The 23,564-nt window shown below is 39.6% G+C and overlaps 1 protein-coding gene across 1 annotated transcript in view; it reads right to left on the bottom strand.

The window, feature by feature from the left end:
* SCEL (sciellin) overlaps positions 1-23,564 on the bottom strand; it is a 329,317-nt gene that overhangs the window by 54,367 nt on the left and 251,386 nt on the right. Inside the window, 4 exon segments of the mRNA XM_068526475.1 lie at positions 76-118; positions 11,544-11,603; positions 13,436-13,501; positions 15,330-15,410. Coding sequence (XP_068382576.1) covers positions 76-118; positions 11,544-11,603; positions 13,436-13,501; positions 15,330-15,410 — 250 coding nt within the window.

Below are 23,564 nucleotides of genomic sequence, written 5' to 3'. Positions count from 1 at the left end.
TATGGGTCCTCATGCTCAAATAACAAAGCAAATTCAGTAATAAAGCGAAAAAAGAGATGTTTTAAAATCTTATCTATTCAAGCTTTTGTTCATTTTGATGAGATTATCTAATTCTTCACTTTGGGGAGAGAAAAGAATATCTTACATTAGTAAAATCCTGGGGCAGATTCAGATTAAAACAACTATTTCTGAGTTCTCTGAAGTTCACCGTATGTCCCACATTTATCATCCACGAAAATCCTCTCCATCTTTCAAAGCTCTCCTCAAACACCCCTTTCGCCAAGAAATCTTTCCCAGTCCTTTAACTGAATAGAGTCCCCTATATTTTTGGAAGCGTTGCAGCGTTTTGGATTTTTGTATCTCCTTTATGGTACCTACATTGCTATACTTCGTAATATAGTAATGATACACTTGTCTCATGTTAATGTCCTTGCTTCTACCGATACTAGTGTACATAGAGACACAAACACACACACACACACACCACTTAAAATTTCGAAATGTATTTTATACTGGATCCTCTTCAGTGTTTAATATGGGGACACAGTAGATGCTTAATACAGGTTTTACTTGAATCAACAAATACAGGTACGTTGACTAATTATAGATTCTATCTTTGCATAATGTACTTGCACAAAGCAGCTATTGGAAAACACTCGTTTATCAGTAAGCCTGGCTTCTTTCTTGAATTCTACTCTCCCTTATTCCAGTTCAGCTACACTTGCTCTCCTGTTTCCAGACTTGAGAACTGTAAAGACTCTACTGACTGCTTCTTCAGGAGCTACTTGTTTAAGCTAACCCCCTGGGTTCTGGAATATTCCTTAGAACCACAGGAGCTCAGCCCTCTCCCCAAGGAAGGCAGCTGCAGTGGTTTTTCATTCCTGTTTGCTCCTCACAGCATATCCTCTCCTCAACCCTTCTATCCACCCACTTCACCCCTTCTATCCACCCACTTCACCCCCATTTCTCTTGCCTTCCCCACCCAGTTTTCCAGTTCACAAGTCTTGGTTTTCCCTTCTTCCTGCTCTAGCCTCACATATTTTCCACACTTCCTCAATGTTCCTCTTTCTTCTCAAGTCATCACTGGTGTTGACCAGGAGGCCATGAGGCCAAGTAACTTGGTAGTTAGACATTCAGGTTCCCAAGTCAGGGATACCTGGATTCTAGTCAGGGATTCACCACTTATTAGTTGGTGACTCTGGGTGAGTTACCTAACTTCTTGCTCCCTCAATTTTTTTCATCTGTAAAATAAGAATACTAATTGTACCTACCTCAGAAAAGAACCAATAAGTTAATGAATAGAAAGTGATTAGGATTATACCTGGCATGTCATAAACTCTCAATTAATTTTGGCAATTATAGTAAACAGTTTCCAGTCAATATTAATTTTTTCATTTAAAAATGCTCATTATATTTATTTTTTAAACTGAATTTAGAGGCACCAAGACTCTGGCTCAGCCTTAGAGAGCTATGGTCGTTGAGTCACTAATGTGCTTAGAAGATGCCTGGCATAGCAGATCACCAGAATAACTACTGGAACAGTTCTCTCAGGGATCTGAAAAACTCATTCAATCAACAGCCATCACAGAGATGAATCGTTTCAAGTAATATTGCATATTCAATGGAAGAATTGAAGGCTGAGAATAAATATAGAAATATGAAAGTTGCTGACCCTGACAAAAAATGGATTAATGTTCTATCCTTGTGTGGGACAAACACTACCCAGTGCCCTGACACAATGCTGCGTTGTCATTTCTTATTTGAAATTCTACCTTCCAACACTGAGGCTACAAATCTGTTCCATGTCCCCAAGGGAAAGAGCAAACTCTGTAAATTTTAGCCCTAGACCTTTCTGACTGGTGAGTCACAATGATGAGATCAGGATTTGGGCTTCCACGAGAAAATTAACATAAATCATGAGAAGACACTCTGTGGGAAATTAAGTGAAATGGGGGCTGCATTCTGAACAAAGGAGTTGAGCTTTCAAAATGGCCTTAAATTGATGAAAGCTTTGGATATTAAATTTCACCATTGCATTTACAATAAATTAAATGCTCTTAGTCAGATAAGAGTAAGAGTTCATTTTTCAAAGGAGTATTACAAAGCAACTAAGATAAATAAAGCTATATCTCATCCCTCTAGACAGTCCACAGTAACGATTCTCAGCTATCGATGCAAAAGACATTTCCCCTGGCCCACGTCAAAGCAACAGCTTCTCCCCATGAAGAACGTATCTGGCTGTGGAATTCGTGCATCCTGGTGAGGGAGAGGGGACAGGAAAGTTAAACTAACTGCAGCTCTCACTGTTTTTGTTTGACTTGCGCCAAACCATAAGTGCCCTTCAGCATCGCTCACCTATCTCTCCCTTAAACACCCACCAAAAAACTATCCAGTCCAAAAAACTGTCCAATCCCTATTAAAAATAAAATATTACCTCAAACAAAAATAAGTCAATAAAATTAGAGATCTAGGCACTTAGACAACAAAGAAATGAAAACATTCAGGATACTTTCGACTATCTCTGTCTGGATCTAGAGCTACTACTTTGTCCATGAGTTTGCAGCGAAGAGCTAAGTGTCACTTCTGTTTCTTCTCTTCAGTTCTTTGACTGAGACTGCAACCCTTAATAACATTCTTAGCACTGCTAAATTCCATTAAACAAGGAAAAATTTTGTAGGCACAGGATTTAAACTATGGAATGTTTATACTCAAGGTTTTCTCACTGCTCACCATTGTTTTACCATTATCTACTACATAAACAAACACTTCTACTTTGCACAAAACATTGTGTCAGACTTTGCAGATGACAGATGGTAAGACAAAATATCTGCTCTAAGAGATTAAAGAGGTAACAAAGATGAGACATTTACATGAATACCATGAAACTATACCAAATATGATTAGTTGTTATATAATATGAGTAATGGGGCTCTAATAGCTTAGAGAGGCAGAAGTCACATCTCACTGGATCACTCAGAGAAGACTTCACAGAGGATGTGGTATGTGATCTGGATCTTGAAAGATGGGTAGGACTTGGATGGATGGATATGGTGGCCTTGAGGTTGGAAAAGGCCACCATGTGGCTGGAATGGTATAAACAAAGGCAGAGGCTCTGGAAACTACAGAAAGGAAGTGATTAAATTTGATACTGCATGCAGGATAAATGTAAGGGTGAAGTCAGAAATTGCTAAGGAATATTAGGTTGGAGACAGGTTAACAAAGGCATTGAATGAGGTTATATGTAATTGAACAGGCAATGGGGAGCCAGGTGGAGTGATTTTTCCAGCAGAATCATAGAAAGAAAATGCTGGCAGTGCTGGGTAGTAATGGTCTACTGGGGGGAGAGGCGAGGAGTGTAAGTCAATCTGGATACCTATTCTGATAACCTGTGATGGAACCAATGAGGGTTTGAACTGGGGTGAGGGCATGGGGGTGTGCAGGGCATTTTAGACATTTAATCCATATGTGCCTAATACTACACAAAGGGGTCAAGACATGAAAGAATCAAAAATGATTCCGGGGGGGACCTTCAAGATGGCGGAGGAGTAAGATGTGGAGATCACCTTCCTCCCCACATATACATCAAAAATACATCTACATGTAGAACAACTCCCACAGAACACCTACTGAACACTGGCAGAAGACCTCAGATTCCCCAAAAGGCAAGAAACTCCCCACGTACCTGGGTAGGGCAAAAGAAAAAAGAAAAAAGAGACAAAAGAATAGGGATGGGACCTGCACCTCTGGGAGGGAGCTGAAGGAGGAAAAGTTTCCACACACTAGGAAGCTCCTTCACTGGTGGAGACAGGGGGTGGGTTGGGGGGCGGGAAGCTTCGGAGCCATGGAGGAGAGCGTAGCAACAGGGGTGTGGAGGGCAAAGCGGAGAGATTCCCGCACAGAGGATCGGTGCCGACCAGCATTCACCAGCCCGAGAGGCTTGTCTGCTCACCCTCCGGGGCGGGTGGGGGCTGGGAGCTGAGGCTCAGGCTTCGGAGATCGGATCGCAGGGAGAGGACTGGGGTTGGCTGCGTGAACACAGCCTGAAGGGGGCTAGTGAGCCACAGCTAGCCGGGAGGGAGTCCGGGAAAAAGTCTGGAGCTGCCTAAGAGGCAAGAGACCATTGTTTCGGGGTACACGAGGAGAGGGGATTCAGAGCACTGCCTAAACGAGCTCCAGAGACGGGCGCAAGCCGCGTCTATCAGCGCGGACCCCAGAGACGGGCATGAAACGCTAAGGCTGCTGCTGCCGCCACCAAGAAGCCTGTGTGCAAGCACAGGTCACTATCCACACCTCCCCTCCTGGGAGCCTGTGCAGCCCTCCACTGCCAGGGTCCCGTGATCCAGGGACAACTTCCCCAGGAGAACACACGGTGCACCTCAGGCTGGTGCAACATCATGCCGGTCTCTGCCGCCGCAGGCTTGCCCCGCACTCCGTACCCCTCCCTCCCCCCGCCTGAGTGAGCCAGAGCCCCCGAATCAGCTGCTACTTTAATGCTGTCCTGTCTGAGTGAAGAACAGACGCCCTCAGGCAATCTACATGCAGAGACGGGGCCAAATCCAAAGCTGAACCCCAGGAGCTGTGCAAACAAAGACGAGAAAGAGAAATCTCTCCCAGCAGCCTCAGGAGCAGCGGATTATATCTCCACAATCAACTTGATGTCCCCTGCATCTGTGGAGTACTTTAATAGACAACGAATCATCCCCAAATTGAGGCAATGGACTTTGGGAGCAACTGTAGACTTGGGGTTTGCTTTCTGCATCTAATTTTTTTCTGGTTTTATATTTACCTCAGTTTAGTATTAAGAGCTTATTATAATTGGTAGGTTTGTTTATTGATTTGGTTGCTCTCTTCCTTTATTTTATATATATATATATTTTTTTTTTCCTTTTTCTCTTTTTGTGAGTGTGTATATGCATGCTTCTTTGTATGATTTTGTCTGTATAGGTTTTCTTTTACCATTTGTCCTAGGGTTCTATCTGTCCTTTTTTTTTTTTTTTTTTTTTTAGGATAGTTTTTAGTGCTTGTTATCATTGGTGGAATTCTTTATTGGTTTGGTTGCTCATTTCTTTTCCTTTTTTTTATTACTTTTTAATTTTTTTTATTTTAATAAATAAATATTTTTTTAATTTTAATTATTTTCTTTCTTTCTTTTTTTTCTTTCTTTCTTTTTTTTTTCTCCCTTTTCTTCTGAGCTGTGTGGCTGACAGGGTCTTGGTGCTCCGGCCGGGTGTCAGGCCTGAGCCTCCGAGGTGGGAGAGCCGAGTTCAGGACACTGGTCCACCAGAGACCTCCTGGCCCCACGTAATATCAATCAGTGAGAGCTCTCCCAGAGATCTCCGTCTCAATACTAAGACCCAGCTCCACTCAACAATCAGTGCTGGACACCCCATGCCAAACAACTAGCAACACAGGAAAATAACCCCACCCATTAGCAGAGAGGCTGCCTAAAGTCATACTAAGTTCACAGACACCACAAAACACACCACCGGACACAGTCCTGCCCACCAGAAAGACAAGATCCAGCCTCATCCACCAGAACACAGGCAGCAGTCCCCTGCACCAGGAATCCTACACAACCCACTGAACCAACCTTACCCACTGAGGGCAGACACCAAAAACAACGGGAACTAAGAACCTGCAGCCTGTGAAAAGGAGACCCCAAACACAGCAAGTTAAGCAAAATGAGAAGACAGAGAAATACACAGCAGATGAAGGAGCAAGGTAAAAACCCACCAGACCAAACAAATGAAGAGGAAATAGGCAGTCTACCTGAAAAAGAATTCAGAGTAATGATAGTAAAGATGATCCAAAATCTTGGAAATAGAGGGAGAAAATACAAGAAACATTTAACAAGGACCTAGAAGAACTAAAGTACAAACAAACAATGAGGAACAACACAATAAATGAAATTAAAAATTCTCTGGAAGGAATCAATTGAAGAATAACTGGGGCAGAGGAACAGATAAGTGACCTGGAAGATAAAATAGTGGAAATAACTACAGCAGAGCAGAATAAAGAAAAAAGAATGAAAAGAATTGAGGACAGCCTCAGAGACCTCTGGGACAACATTAAATGCACCGATATTCGAATTATAGGGGTCCCAGAAGAAGAAGAGAAAAAGAAAGGGACTGAGAAAATATTTGAAGAGATTATAGTTGAAAACTTCCATAATACTGGCAAGGAAGTAGTCAATAAGTCCAGGAAGAGCAGAGAGTTCCATACAGGATAAGTCCAAGGAGAAAAACACCAAGGCACATATTAATCAAATTATCAAAAATTAAATACAAAGAAAAAATATTGAACGCAGCAAGGGAAAAACAACAAATAGCATACAAGGGAGTCCACATAAGGTAAACAGCTGATCTTTCAGCAGAAACTCTGCAACCCAGAAGGGTGTGGCAGGACTTATTTAAAGTGATGAAAGGGAAAAACTTACAAACAAGATTACTCTAGCCAGCAAGGATCTCATTCAGATTCAATGGAGAAATTAAAACCTTTACAGACAAGCAAAAGCTAAGAGAATTCAGCACCACCAAACCAGCTTTACAACAAATACTAAAGGAACTTCTCTAGGCAGGAAACACAAGAGAAGGAAAAGACCTAAAATAACAAACCCAAAACAATTAAGAAAATGGTAATAGGAACATACATATTGATAATTGCTTTAAAGGTAAATGGAATAAATGCTCCAACCAAAAGACACAGACTGGCTGAATGGATGCAAAAACAAGACCCATATATATGCTGTTTACCAGACACCCACTTCAGACCTAGGGACACATACAGACTGAAAGTGAGGGGATGGAAATAGATATTCCATGCAAGTGGAAATTAAAAGAAAGCTGGAGTAGCAATTCTCATATCAGACTAAAAAACTTTAAAATAAAGACTATACTATTACAAGAGACAAAGAAGGACACTACATAATGATCAAGGGATCAATCCAAGAGGAAGATATAACAATTGTAAATATTTATGCACCCAACATAGGAGTACCTCAATACAAAAGGCAAATGCTAACAGCCATAAAAGGGGAAATTGACAGTAACACAATCATAGTAGGGGACTTTAACACCCCACTTTCACCAATGGACAGATCATCCAAAATGAAAATAAATAAGGAAACACAAGCTTTAAATGATACATTAAACAAGATGGACTTATTGATATTTATAGCACATTGCATCCAAAAACAACAGGGTACTCTTTCTTCTCAAGTGTTCAGGGAACATTCTCCAGGGTAGATCATATCTTGGGTCACAGTCAAGCCTTGGTAAGTTTAACAAAACTGAAATCGTATCAAGTATCCTTTCTGACCAAACTGCTATGAGATTAGAAATCAATTACAGGGGGAAAAAAAAAGTAAAAAACACAAACACATGGAGGCTAAACAATACATTACTAAATAACCAAGAGATCACTGAAGGAATCAAAGAGGAAATCAGAAAGTACCTAGAGACAAATGACAACGAAAACACGACAACCCAAAACCTATGGGATGCAGCAAAAGCAGTTCTATGAGGGAAGTTTATAGCAATACAATCCTACCTCAAGAAACAAGAAACATCTCAAATAAACAACCTAACCTTACACCTAAAGCAATTAGAGAAAGAAGAGCAAAAGAAAACCCAAAGTTAGCAGAAGGAAAGAAATCATAAAGATCAGACCAGAAATAAATGAAAAAGAAATGAAGGAAATGATAGCAAAGATCAATAAAACTAAAAACCTGGTTATTTGAGAAGATAAACAAAATTGATAAACCATTAGCCATACGCATCAAGAAAAAAAGGGAGAAGACTCAAATCAACAGAATTAGAAATGAAAAAGGAAAAGTAACAACTGACACTGCAGAAATACGAAGGATCATGAGAGATTACTACAAGCAACTATATGCCAATAAAATGGACAATCTGGAAGAAATGGACACATTCTTCGAAAAGCACAACCTTCCGAGACTGAACCAGGAAGAAATAGAAAATATAAACAGACCAATCACAAGCACTGAAATTGAGACTGTGATTAAAAATCTTCCAGCAAAAACAGCCTAGGACCAGATGGCTTCACAGGTGAATTCTATCAAACATTTAGAGAAGAGCTAACACCTATCCTTCTCAAACTCTTCCAAAATATAGCAGAGGGAGGAACACTCCCAAACTCATTCTACAAGGACACTATCACCCTGATACCAAGACCAGACAAAGATGTTACAAAAAAAAGAAAACTACAGGGTAATATCACTGAGGAATATAGATGCAAAAATCCTCAACAAAATAGTAGCAAACAGAATCCAACAGCACATTAAAAGGATCATACACCATGATCAAGTGGGGTTATCTCAGGAATGCAAGAATTCTTCAACATACGCAAATCAATCAATGTGATAACCCATATTAACAAATTGAAGGAGAAAAACCATATGATTATCTCAATAGATGCAGAAAAAGCTTTCGACAAAATTCAACACCCATTTATGATAAAAACCCTCCAGAAGGTAGGCATAGAGGGAATTTACCTCAACATAATAAAGACCATATATGACAAACCCACAGCCAACATCATTCTCAATGGTGAAAAACTGAAACCATTTTCAGTAAGATCAGGAACAAGACAGGTTGGCCACTCCCACCACTATTATTCAACATTGTTTTGGAAGTTTTAGCCACAGCAATCAGAGAAGAAAAAGAAATAAAAGGAATCCAAATCAGAAAAGAAGAAGTAAAACTGTCACTGTTTGTTGATGACATGGTAATACACATAGAGAATCCTAAAGATGCTACCAGAAAACTACTAGAGCTAATCAATCAATGTGGTAAAGTAGCAGGATACAAAATTAATGCACAGAAATCTCTTGCATTCCTATACACTAATGATGAAAAATTTGAAAGAGAAATTAAGGAAACACTCCCATTCACCATTGCAACAAAAAGAATAAAATACCTAGGAATAAACCTATCTAAGGAGACCAAAGACCTGTATGTAGAAAACTATAAGACACTGATGAAAGAAATTAAAGATGATACAAACAGATGGAGACATATAACATGTTCCTGGATTGGAAGAATCAACATTGTGAAAATGACCCTACTACCCAAAGCAATCTACAGATTCAATGCAATCCCTATCAAACTACCACTGGCATTTTTCACAGAACTAGAACAAAAAATTTCACAATTTGTATGGAAACACAAAAGACCCCGAATAGCCAAAGCAATCTTGAGAACGAAAAATGGAGCTGGGGAAATCAGGCTCCCTGACTTCAGACTATACTACAAAGCTACAGTAATGAAGACAGTATAGTACTGGCACAAAAACAGAAATATAGATCAATGGAACAGGATAGAAGGACCAGAGATAAACCCATGCACATATGGTCAACTTATCTTTGATAAAGGAGGCAAGAGTACACAATGGAGAAAAGACAGCCTCTTCAATAACTGGTGCTGGGGAAACTGGACAGCTACATGAAAAGAATGAAATTAGAACACTCCCTAACACCGTACACAAAAATAAACTCAAAATGGATTAAAGACCTAAATGTAAGGCCAGACAATATAGAACTCTTAGAGGAAAACATAGGAAGAACACTGTATGACATAAATCACAGCAAGATCCTTTTTGACCCACCTTCTAGAGAAATGGAAATAAAAACAAAAATAAACAAATGGGACTTAATTAAACTTAAAAGCTTTTGCACAGCAAAGGAAACCATAAACAAGATGAAAAGACGCCCCTCAGAATGGGAGAAAATATTTGCAGATGAAGCAACTGACAGAGGATTAATCTCCAAAATATACAAGCAGCTCATGCAGCTCAATATCAAAAAACGAACAACCGAATCCAAAAATGGGCAGAAGACCTGAATGAACATTCCTCCAAAGAAGATATACAGATTGCCAACAAACAATGAAAGGATGCTCAACATCATTAATCATTAGAGAAATGCAAATCAATACTACAATGAGGTATCACCTCATTGTGCTATCTCAGAATGGCCATCATCAAAAAATCTACAAACAATAAATGCTGGAGAGGTTGTGGAGAAAAGGGAACCCTCTTGCACTGTTGGTGGGAATGTAAATTGATACAGCCACTATGGAGAACAGTATGGAAGTTCCTTAAAAAGCTAAAAATAGAACTACCATATGACCCAGCAATCCCTCTACTGGGCATATCCCTTGAGAAAACCATAATTCAAAGAGAGACATGTACCACAGTGTTCATTGCAGCTCTGTTTACAATAGCCAGGACATGGAAGCACCCTAAGTGTCCATCAACAGATGAATGGATAAAGAAGATGTGGCACATATATACAATGGAATATTACTCAGCCTTAAAAAGAAACAAAATTGGGCTTCCCTGGTGGCGCAGTGGTTGAGAGTCTGCCTGCCGATGCAGGGGACACGGGTTCGGGCCCTGGTCTGGGAAGATCCCACATGCCGCGGAGCAACTAGGCCCGTGAGCCACAACTGCTGAGCTTGCTCATCTGGAGCCTGTGCTCCGCAACGGGAGAGGCCGCGACAGTGAGAGGCCCGCGCACTGCGGTGAAGAGTGGCCCGCGCTTGCCGCAACTAGAGAAAGCCCTAGCACAGAAATGAAGACCCAACATAGCAATCAATCAATCAATCAATAAAATAAATAAATCTTTAAAAAAAAAAAAAAGAAACAAAATTGAGTTATTTGTAGTGAGGTGGATGGACCTAGAGACTGTCATACAGAGTGAAATAAGTCAGAAAGAGAAAAACAAATACTGTATGCTAACACATATATATGGAATCTAAAAAAAAAAAAAAAAGGTACTGAAGTACCTAGGGGCAGAACAGTAATAGAGACGGAGACGTAGAGAATGGACTTGAGGACACGAGGTGGGGGAAGGGTAAGCTGGGACAAAGTGAGAGAGTGGCATGGACATATATACACTACCAAATGTAAAATAGATAGCTAGTGGGGAGCAGCCGCATAGCACAGGGAGATCAGCTCGGTGCTTTGTGACCACCTAGAGGGGTGGGATAGGGACGGTGGGAGGGAGACGCAAGAGGCAGGGGATATGGGGATATATGTATACATATAGCTGATTCACTTTGTTATACAGCAGTAACTAACACATCATTGTGAAGCAATTATACTCCAATAAAGATGTTAAAAAAAAAAAAAAGGTTCCAGAAAGGTGATCTTGCTTAAATGAAAGAAAAGAGAGAAGGCAGGAAATAGCACATTTGGGGAGGAAGTTGAAAATAGCCTAGGACATTCTAAATGGGGGTGCTGGGGAGACAAATAAAGATCTGGGTCAGCAACATAAATACAGGCCTGGGGGTTTGGAGTAAGTTCATCACCATGGACAACTACGGTGACCGGGATGAGCATTACTCACCAGAAGAGAAAGCAGAGGATGAAGAGTGTCCATAAATGTTAGTACCACCCATTTCTCAGGGCCGCTAATCTAGAGAAACTGACTGAGTCTTTCTTCTTTGAAATTATATGTGATAAACAGCATTTGAAACAAAAAGAGAAGAAAAATGCAAGTTCAGAAGCTCTTGAGCTCTCACCCCTTGTCAGCCTTCTGAAATGAAGTGTCCACTTTGACGATGTTTTCAAGATCCTGACTCCTTCAAACAAATAAACTCAAGTCAATGACAGTAGAGCTATCTTAGAAGGAGCTAAAATGTCTTATCTGTGTTCAGTGAAGAAAGCAAAACTCCAAGTGTTATCAGGACTTACTGAGTTTAACTGAATAACAAAACAGTCTGTCATATCAGCTCATGGCATTCACACACACACACACACACACACACACACATCAGTCACTCCACCTGGGCATTGGCTCTGCCATCTACTGCTCACTGAAATAACTACAGTTTCTCCTAAAGACTTATATTGGTTGTACGCAATTTATATACTTAAAAAGGATATGGATAAATTGGGAGATTGGGATTGACATATACACACTAGTATATATAAAATAGATAACTAATAAGAACCTGCTGTATAGCACAGAGAAATCTACTCAATACTCTGTAATGGCCTATATGGGAAAAGAATCTAAAAAAAAAGAGTGGATATTAAAAAAAAAAGGATATGGAAAAGAAAATTCAATTAATTGCAAAAGTAAACACAGAAACATGTTCCGAAGTTTTTCTACCAACCAAGGAGCATTAAGCAACATATTCAGATGATCAATTAGTCCCTTATATGAGGTGAAAGTTTCTGTCTTCTTATGTTTCCAAAGGGAAAGAAAGTACATTTAAAACTGTAGTTGAGCTTGAATCCCCGCTGGTTTCCCTAGGTCATGAAAAGGAATAATTAGGGAAATCCTTATAGCTTTACCTGTAATTAAGACCTGTGCTTCATAAACTATATCTTAGAAAGTTAATAGGGTTCCATGAAGATAGAATTTTGTAGTCAAGTAAATTTGGGAAACATAACCGACTTTTACAGATTTGGAATATGTATAAGCACACTGAAGGTTCTGGGAGGTTCGTGACAGAGAGCTGTAATCCACTGTGTTTCCTAAACATGCAGGCCATTAAACGCTTCTTTCACAGAACATTCATTGACATCTTGCGGCACATGGGACATAGTTTGGGAAACGCTGAGATAGAGCTGTACCTTAAGGTACTAGGTACAAGGTACTCTCCCCAAAGGTAAGATATCTGTGTGATGCATGCCTGAGAGTCAAGGGAGATAAGAAAGAAAATAAAAAGTATGTAAGTTTGGCACTTTGAAAAATGTGCTTCAGTCAAAAAAAATTGTCTAAAAAATTGGCTTATTATAATGGTTAAGATGGTAAATTAATGCTATGTTTTTTACCATAATAAAAAATTGGTTTATCATATTGATAGACCTATAAAATAACATTGTTCAAAAACTAATTTTAAAAGTAGTGTTTTTCAAATAAATAAATAAATATCCAAAACAAATACTAAATTGGATGGGATGTGCAAGACAACAGGCATAAACTAGCACTGTCATGGGGAAACCTTGCTCAAAAGCATCAAAGCAATTTGTAAGCCTTTTTCTGATGGTGCAGGTGAAGCTGAATATGATCTTGTTATACAGCCAATTCTAGGCAAAGCTTTTGCAGATGTTCAATCAAATAACTATATTTCCACCTATTCACTTACACGTCAACAACAGCTGTATCATAAACCTTGGGACAAGTGCTGGGAATAAAGAGATGTTTTCCTGTCTTAAGGGGTTTGATCTTATTCTGTTATCATGTTCAGACAATTTTGGTTGCTCATAATGTAATGCTTAGAATAGAAATAAAAGGAATAAAATTCTGTAGGTACATATAAAAACATTTATTACCCACTATTGAAGTCATCTGGAAAACTGATTTTGTCTATTTTATTATTAATTTTAGGTATGTTTAAGTGTTCCAATAAAGCATACTTTATCATATCTACAATTACACAGATATAGATATAGATCACTGTACCTTATATTTCTTTCAGCAGATCTGTTGGTTTCTGTATATGCACTTGGTTTAGGTGGACATATCTGCCTATATTTTTCAAGTTAAAGATAATGTCTGTTAGGTAAGAAAATACTTCTCTGTTAGATTTAAATTTATGAGAAAACAGTTACATTCAAAGAGATGAAAGTGTGTTTGAACAATAGCACTACTGGAGATAAAGATCTTCTAAATATGTTCATGTTCATTTTATTTTAGTTGCCAGTCATCAATAAAGCATTTTTACACTTATCTCTATTAGATAATGATACAATATTTTTAAATAATAAGAATCATTTTTTGTTAGGTATTAGAGGGATTTTTTTCTCAAAGACTTATCCCATTTGAATACTATCAAGAAATATGTTTGCTCAGATAAGATGGTAAACACTTTCATATTTCCAATACACCCACCACATTGAGAAAGACCACATTGAGTTGTTAGAATTAAATTTTACAGTGCTAGGTTCTGTTACAATTTGTGATATAAGACTTTTCTCTGCTCTTTTTCTAAGTATCTGATTGGCCTACTTATACATTCTTGCTTGTTCTCAAGAAATTATATTCAACTATTTTTTTGTACTCCTGAGGACATGTGTTAATTACATAGGAAACACTTCCTTTTCATATTCTTTCATTAAAGTCATCTTGCTGTGATTAAAGTAATCAGGGTTTTAACATGCAAGTTGTCCTCATTTTATATTTAAGATCATTTGTGGAAGAAATAAATTAGAGTAGTAAAAATGGATTAGACCAATTTCCATGAAATCTAGCTTCTTTTGAATCTGTACAAGGTCACTGCTCTAGAGTCCCGAGTTTTAGTTTAGAATTTAGGTGGTACTAACACCAACTTTTTTTAGCCCCCTAAAAAATCCTATTCAAATTAAGATTTAATTGTTCAGTACTATCAAAGTAAAAGGAAAAATAATGTAAGATAGAAAGCCTGAGAAGTTATTTTTAAGAGTATAATTATAACCGTTGCACAAATTAAAAATTATAAATCTGGCCTATATTTTAATTAATTCAATGAAGAAGTATTCTCTTAACATAAAAAAAAAGTATCCTCTCCTCCCAAGGACAAAATTTCAAAGGTACTGTGAAGTTTCACTGAATAGAAATTCAGACCTGGGTTTTTAACTCGTTAGGTTGAATGCCTAAAGCTACATAGCCCTGCCACCCGATCAGCTTTTTCTGGCTGAAGTTACCCTCTTAATAAAGAATAGTTCTCAAATTGTCTTACATGTTGTCAAAAGAATCACCATCAAAAAGTAAAACTACAAAAGAATCAAAGGCAGGCCATTAAGCGAATCTAATGTATTCAGTCTACATTGAGATACCATTTTTTAAATCTCTCAATAATAATGGAAATGTGCCATGTAGGTCTTGAAAAACAGTTCGATACGATTAAACTGTTTAACAGGAACACATGGGAAGATGTTCAGATCTCTGAATTTGTTTTTAAGTATTAATTATAGAGCACTGGAGATTCAAAGTAGAAAAGCAAGTCTGTCTTTTTTTCTTGGTTCGGAGACAAGTTAATTAGAACATTCTTTCAAAATTTGTGATAGTTTTGAAATAAATTACAAATGTCTCAATTAAAATAAGACTAAAGAACTACCCACTTCCTGGACATGACTACTGTTTAGTTTCTATATTGAAAGTGTACTTCCATAAGACAAGTAATGGCCATAAGTATCCAACGACAAACATAAATACACGTTTGTGTGGGCAAATAGAATTCGAAAATCTTTCCAAGTGCTTCTTCAGTGAATATGCACACAAAACATACCCACGCTTTGCACAAGACAAGTCACAATTCATTTGCTTTCATTTCCCTTGAGCTTCATTTTGCAAGAAATTCTGGAGTGCTAGGTCTTACCTGTTATCCTGCCTCAGCTGGTTAGGAGATGAAACAGAAGAACTGGGCTTTGGAGGTATTGGAGGGTGAACAGTTGGTTCCCTTTAGAACAGAAACAGCAGTTCATTTCACCATGGAAACACAGTAAATTTTAGCATGTATTCACCAAATGCATTTATTGTCTATATGGAAATATCTCATGCATCTTACAACCCCTGTGCATGAGCTACCTGAAAGGTCAGGATCTTTGGAGCTCTAAACTTTAAATAAGTCAATTACAGGTATTTTTAAAGTTCATTTAATCAGATTTTTGGAAACCCTGTCTTCCTCAACTATAGTTTGAAACATAATGTGTTCTTGAAACAGCTTAATATTTTACTAGACTGTCTCACTCAAGTTGTGACATTTTGGGTCAGCAGCGCATAGCATAGTAAATGGTTCTTGGGCATTAACATATAAGCTTCCTTAGGAATTATGCCAACTATCAAGCTGCTACGGAAACAGCAAGAAAGGTTTTTAATTCCACAGACCTCAAGGTGAAGTTGATTTGAAGCTCTTAACTAAATCGGACTTAAATATTGTCAGCACAGGCCAGTTTGATGCTGGCAAAGCTTACATACACTGTCAGCCTAAACTTTCCAACAAAGTGCCAAGGCAGCCTCTGAGCTGGCATGATTTGATCACCCAGGAACTAGAGCAGGCAATTATGGGCATATATGGGATAGAGTCAGAACTTTACCTAGGGCACGTCACTCCCCCACCCTGAAACTCCCACTTCAGTGTTTCCCCATTATCCTCAAGATAAATTCCATAAAAGTATCCCTGTGATCTAGACTCTCTGTACCCCTCTGGCTTCTGCAGTGCCTTAGGGAGCAGGTAGGCTCTGGGGTCAGGCTGCCTGAACTGCCAGCTGTGTGACAATGGCCTAAACTGATTCCATTTCTTCATTTGTAATAACTCTTCCAATAGGATTGTTGGGGTGTTGTCAGGACTGAATGAAATCATGATTTTATTTAACACATTTATTGGTAGCTTTCTATGCACATGGCACTCTACAAAGTGGATAATTCCCCTGTTCTCAAAAGGCTTTCAATACACGAATAAATATATGACAGATGAAGAAAAGTACTAAGAAGAAAATAAAACAGAGTAAGAGAATATAGAGTGATGGTGTGGGAACACCTGTCTGTGAGGTGAAATTTGAGCCAAGACCTGAAGGAAGTGATAAAATGAGCCATGAGGATATCGGAGGAAGAGCATATAAATATAGGCATCATCAGGTTAGAGATGGCATCTAACCCTTGAAACTGGATGAGATCACCAAGGAAGTTAGTGCAGGTAGAGACGAAAAGAGGGCCAAGCATTGACCCCTGACCCCTGCAATGTCCAGACGTCAAGAATAGGAGAAGGAAACAGTAAAAGAGTCTGAAAAGAAGTAGCCAAGGAGAAAAGAAGAGAAATATGAGGGTGTGGTTCCGGGAAGTCAAGTGAGACAAGTGTTTCAAGAAGCATTTGATCTGTCAAGTTGCATTTGGCCATGCCAAATGCTACGGACAGAGCAAATAAAACAAGAGTGGGGAGTTACCATGGTGTTGGCAATATGGTGGTCATTGTTAACCCTGATAAGAGCAGTTTTGATGGAGCAGTGGTGAAAAAACCTTCTAGGAGTGGATTTAAGGCAAAATGGGAGGCAGAGGCATTGATGTAGATACTTCTTTTGAGGCATTTTGCAGTGAAGAGGGAAGAGAAAAATGGGAAGCTACCTGAAGGTTGATTGGTCAAGGAAGGTTACTAGAGTATGTAGATATGTTGATAGGAATGATCCAGTTAAGACAGTAAATTTGATGGTACAGGAGAGTGAGCAGAAAATTGCTAGACTTGGGAAACCAGGAGACCTAGGGCACAAGGGGGGAGGTTGGTCTCGGATGAAAGCACAGAGAGCTCACTCATTTGATCCTCACTTCAATCCCAGAGATAAGTATTCTGCTTCTTCCTATTTTACAGATGAAAAGACTGAGGCACAGAAAGTGAAAATAAATAACCCATGATGATACAGCTGGTAAGGGGCAGAGTGAGAAATCTAAACCAGGAAGTCTAGCTCCTTAAGCCCTCCCCCAGTGGTGCTGCCTTTCAAGGACTCTTTGGGCAACATCAATGGCTTAGTTGAGGTTAAGGCTCATGGAATTAAAATAAGGCTAGCAGCCATTGTTTTCTTTTGCCATGTTCAGCTGCTTTAGGAGCAGGAACGGACTAAACAGAGTTGGATTTAAAGAACTTTCTAATTCAGCCAAGAAAGTGGAACAAAGAATGATGACAAGGGAAGGGGTACGCAAGGAAGTGATTACAGCGAGGGACCGTGGGATCTGAGACGGACATGGAGGGCACTGAGGGTATGAGGGGAGAGGAGCTGTGAAAAGATGGTAGAATCAATGGATCGGTGGTTGTGGTGGGGCTGGAGAACTGGAATTAGAGGACTAGAGGGACTGAGCTGGATAGAGTAGATAAAGTGAGTAGACAGAAAATGGAAGCCAGAAAGGGAAAGCTTTGAAATTGAAGTTCTGTAGTGTGTGTGGTTACTTACAAGGGCAAGATCTACGGGGGGCCGGGGTAGGGCAATGGACAAGATCATTGGAGAGAAGATCAAGAAAGTGAAAGGCCAGGATGGGGAAGGATCCACTACATGGATTTGGAAATCACCAGGCATTATGACAGGAGGGGTGTTTGTGGGAGATGATGAACCCAGGGCCAAAGTCTCCACAGAGTGAGGGTGAGTGGCTCAGAGACCTTCGGATGACTCCAGTGAGGAAGAGAAGCTCATGATGGCATGGCTTCAAAGAGGATGAGGAGTTTTAGGGAGGAGGGAGTTAAAATTGATAGGAAGTAGCAATATGGAGCACACAGGATCCCGCCTCTTCCTCCAGACCCTGTGATACATGGGATTAGAAGAAAAGCAGCCCTCACTGACAGACGAGCCTGAAGAGGAGCGAGTCTTGATGATACTGGATGATGTATCCAGGAAGGTTCAGTGGACGGGTTCGAGGGGTTGGGATGCTGTTAGGTTGGGTCATGTTCAGCGATGCACAGAGCTCTGTGGGGATGGTCCAGGTGACAAGAAATGATCTGATCGGGGTTCCCATGGGGATCCATGGCCACAGGGATGGGGGACATGAAGGAATTAGTCCTGAAGCTTTCTGGCAGTGTGGTAGTGAGTTCCTGGGTGATGGGCAGTGGAGAATCGGACACAGAGCCTGGTGGGTCTTCTGGTTCTTGTGTTGATGGTGGCTTTGAAGCCAGCAGGAGGGCATGCAAAGCATGAGAGCACCTCCTGGCTCAGTTTAAGTTCTGTGGCTGTTGTGTTCATCCCATACAAACCCAGTGCTGCAGCTGGGCCAAACCACTTGCACTTCCTAAACCCATCTCACCACAACAGCACACTCTCTCTTCTCTCGGGCATACCTCCTTCTCTCTTTCACCTGGATACTCGCCTTACCCTTCAGACTCTATCTTGGGGATTACTGTCTGTAGTGGTACCCAGCGCTGTGGTGAATACATTTCTATGTCTTCCCATAGCACACCTTCTTCACAACCCATACCATGCTGTTCTGAATTACACAGAATTTTTTTTGTTTCCACCCTCGCTGCACTGAAAGCCCTAAAAGGATAGTTGTATCCCACGTACTAGGATTATATATGATGTTGGTGCCCAAGAAAGATGTGTTGAAAGGTGGAGGGATTGGCTGAAATCCTATTTGGTAAGGAGGAAAATGGGTACTGAAGAGCAGCCTAAAACTTTTAAAATCTGTTCAAGTTTAGCTGTCCCATAGAAGTCCATTGTCCATTGTTGATTCCACTACGTAATACCTAGTAGATGCTGGGCGCTCAGATGAGCTATTGAGTAACATGATATGCCTGGAAAAAAATAATTTACAGGAAAATAGTCGCCCCATTCTAACCTAATGTTAGATTTTACAATTAGATGTTATTTTATTTATATTGATTACCATCATCTTCCCTTCTCAAAACATATCCCTGCGTTGGGAATAATGTAATGTCACTCAAGTGATAATGTGTGTTTCATGTATCTGTGTTGATTAGCTGATTATATGCTTCTCTTCCAGGGATAGAGGAAAGGGTAAGAAGGTGGTCAGTCCCAGCTATTAATGACAAGGCACTGGATATCTGAAAACAGGCAGGAGAGCAGTAACAAGAAGGAAGGGAGGATTACAAAAAAGGAGACAAGGGATGGTGCCCAACTTTGCTTATGCCAGAATCACACTGATAAAAAGCTAAATTTCTTCCATGTAAAGTGGCTAAGCCCTCAAAGAGGTGGGTAAATATTGACTGGGTGTGTCTGAGAGTCAAAGATGAGTAGAGAAGAAGTTCTGGGTGCACAGGAAAGAGATGGCTTGGGGAAAGAAAAGGTAGGCGTGCAGTTGTGAAGGCTAGGAAAAGCAGAGGAGCGTATTTATTTCTGAGGGTGATGCATTTACATGCCTGTTGGCCTGGGCCAGGGCAAGTCCACACTGAGGGCAATCCACCTCAAAGGAGCTTTCATTTGCATCCCTGCAGTGACAGCCACAGATGACAGAACCCCGGCCCTGGGGACAATGAGAGGAGTCATTCATGCCGTGCCAGGAGCTCGAGGCCATGCCAAGCAGGGGCATTAGAATGTGAGAGCGAGGCAGGAAGCTGTGGCCCGGAATGTTTTAAAGAGACAAAAATGAGAGACATTCATGTGGAATGATCCTGTTTGAACACCACTTTGAGACACACTGTTTAAGCTTGGATGAGTCGACCCTGGTTCTCCCCTCTGTCTTTCCCTCAACCCCATAAGACATTTGCAGCGTCAATGACACCACACTAGTGGCTATAATTGTAAAGAATAATTTTCAGGAATCAAAAGGCAGCTTTCCCCAGCAACATGTGAAAACTTGCAGATTGCAGCCCAAAGGCCAGAGCTAATAGAAATAACACTGTCAACTTGTTCATATTTCCTCATTTTAATATGCTGCTGCAAAGATCACTTTTTTGCATTACGGCTTTTTTGGAAAACATGCTTGGCTCTGTGACTTCTGTTCCAGACCTACTTTGAGAAGAACATTTCTATTACTCAGCACACGTCAAGGTTGAAAGAATAATTGACTCTAAGAGTTGATGGTGAGTTTTCTTTTCACTTTCCATTATGCTTAGCTTTTGTGTCCCACAAATAGAATTTTTATTCCAACAATGGCAAAGGAGATGGAAATTATATTTTTTGAGTAACATGCCAACTTGACCAAGTTCTCACATACTTTATTTTATTCAGTGCACACATCTATCCTGTGGAGTGTATATGGTTTTTTTTTTTTTCACTGAGTCTAAAAAAGGTGAGTAATTTGCCCTGGATCACAGTGTTAGTGACTCAGCCAAGGTTTTAACCTAGTCTTTCTCATGTCAAATCCCATGCTTTTTCCTCTATCACACTGTATCAAACCAATACTCTTCCAGGTATGACCAGTGAAAATCTAAGAACAATAAGTTGTCCTGCATTATTTCCTTGCCCAAGAAAGCATCAGTTCAAAACGCCCTTATTCCACAACTGCCCTAGTTATAATGTTAGGACACATAACAATGTATGAGGCAAAGTTGGGCATTCAAAGACTAGAAAAGGTGTGGTGTGGTCCATGGTCTCAAAGAGCTTACAGAATGCAAGGCATTCTAAAGATTCAAAAGAATCTTTAGATTCTTCGCTCAAAAGAATGATTGCTGTAACAATGTCTTACTTTCAGTGGCCAAGGACCATTTCAATGAGCCACACCACAACAATGGAGCATGCACTGGACTAAAATTCCAGAGACCTAGGTTTTAGACTAGTTTTGCCACTAACTTTGATTTGATCCTGGAAAGAACACTGATCCTCTCTGAAGAATCTGCTTCTTCATTTACAAAAGGATGAGACTGGTCCAGATCTGTGGCTGGTAAACCACTGCATGACCATGGGAAGGCAGAGTGATTGCAAGGAATCCTCAGTTCCACAGAGCCCTGAGGACTTGTTATGGATTAAGTACCTTGAACATTCATATACTGCACTTTTTAAATGTGTGTAGATTCAGTTGTGGTTAATAAAGTGTAAATTAGTATAATATAGGTTGGATCTATAAAAGCTCAAATAAACTTTAGCTGCCAATAGACACAGAGGGACAGAAATTTTCAAGTATTGCAGAATTCATAACAGCACATTCTGAATTAGCTTTCTCTTCATTCTATTCAAACAAGACTTTTCAAAAATAATAAACCTTGACTCAGGTTAATGTTCTAATTACTTTGAATGTCTATAATGTGTATTCTAGGGATTCAGATAAGATTTTTAAATCACTATACTTTGACATTTTACTGAGAGTATTAGACTCCTAATTTTTACACGACAGATTCTAGTTAATACAAGAAGGTTTTTGTTGAGATAGAAATAAATATATAGTATGATTTAATTTAGGGTGACAGCAAACTTTGTAGAAGGTTTGGTACCAACAGAGTTAAAAATGGTGCAGCATAATTAGAAAGGCTACATTTTACCGTTTATAGCTACAGACAGAAAAATATAATTGTAGTGCAAGGTTGCCATGGCAACCCACTTCTCAATCAGGATTTTTTTTCCTCCTTCAAATCTACCAATCAGCTAAGTGGAAGTGAAAACCACTGAAAGAGAAGAGGTTGAAACAAATATGGATGGGAAATTATGTAGCAAGCATTTAACAATATGATAATTTCCTATGTGTGTTTCCACTATTTTAATTTTATCACATATTATATAGTTTCTTTTCTGTCTTTGGAAATGACTGCAGAAAAAAACACATTGGTTTTTTGGTGGTGGTGATGGCTTCACTATTACTCCTGAATCACTAGAATGGGTAACATCATAAACATTCATATTGTCTGTTAAACAACTGCCTAAACTGGGCTTCAGTGCATTTCTTAAATGAGCTTCATATGCCATTTAAGCACTGCATCTCTAAGTCCCATAAATACAGAATCAGAAGCACTTGAATTTACCATGAACAGAATACCAATATTGAAAGATGGGTTCTGAAATCAGAAGCAACTTTAATATCAACTTCCTAGAAATGCTGTGTCTATATTTTATTGTGATTTGACTGAGCATCTCTCATGAATGGCACCTATCATCCATGCCATTGGCTCAAGCCCTGGCAAATGCTATCAATCTTTTGAAAGACTCAAAGATGAGAAAAAGTTTAAGAACTTGAAAAATTAAGACACACTCTAGTGCTTGCTGACAAACTGCTTTGTGTCAGGCTTTCTGATAAATCTTAAAATGAAAAAAGTGGGAAAGGAAAAACTTTCACTGGTCTGACCTTCTAAATTTCTGTACTGATGACATGTATATTTTCTTTTATACATATTTCAGAATCTTTAGTACACAGAGCTCAAATTACATAAAAGCAAAGCACTAACTCTTAAAATAGAAGCAATCTTCTGAAAAGGTACCTAAGCTTATCACAAATTACAAATATCTACCCATAATGTCTTACACAAAAAGGCATTTTTCTACATGGCATTGAATTTGTAATTACTGGATTTACTGCTATCACTAAACATAACTGATAATGGATGAGTGCAGAGAATGCCTCTTAGATAGGAATCCCATAGTTCTACACACACGAATAGACGCAAGCATGTGTGAGCTCGCATGCACACACATGCTCAGAGCCCATGCTCTCTGGCATTAGAACCTTTGCTCCTCCTCTCCTTTCTGCTTGGAATGGCTCCATCCCCACCTCGCCTCTGCACCTGGCTTACTCTTATTTCATTCTTTAAGGTTTACCTCAGGCATGTCCTCTTTTGACCCCACTGTACCCCAAACACATCCTCTATTGCCTCCCTCTCCATGCTCCATATTCTGTGGCTATGTCAACCTCAGTGTTTATCACCCCCCAGGACCCGCTCTCAGTCAGGGCCTGCCTTCATGTGTGGCACTCCTGTCTCAAAATGACTCCCTGACAGACGTCAAGTTTCTTGAAATAGGGACTGGATCTTACTCATTTTTGTATTCCTGGCCTCTAGCAAAGTCCTTTGCTAGCACATAGTCAGAGCTCAACAAACGTTTTGGAAAGAGAGAGAAAGAGGGATGTTTAAACAGTCATCATATCTTAAACACAGAGAATAAAGCCTAATGACAAAGAGACAATAACGGGTCGAGGGAAACTCCTTATCTTGTAAATACTAAGATGTATTGGGCTTCCCTGGTGGTGCAGTGGTTAA

Source organism: Eschrichtius robustus, chromosome 18 (assembly GCF_028021215.1).
Source record: "Eschrichtius robustus isolate mEscRob2 chromosome 18, mEscRob2.pri, whole genome shotgun sequence".
Classification (NCBI taxonomy): Eukaryota; Metazoa; Chordata; class Mammalia; order Artiodactyla; family Eschrichtiidae; genus Eschrichtius; species Eschrichtius robustus.
The sequence above is the reverse complement of the archived record's forward strand: the minus strand, read 5'-3'. Positions and strand labels throughout refer to the sequence as shown.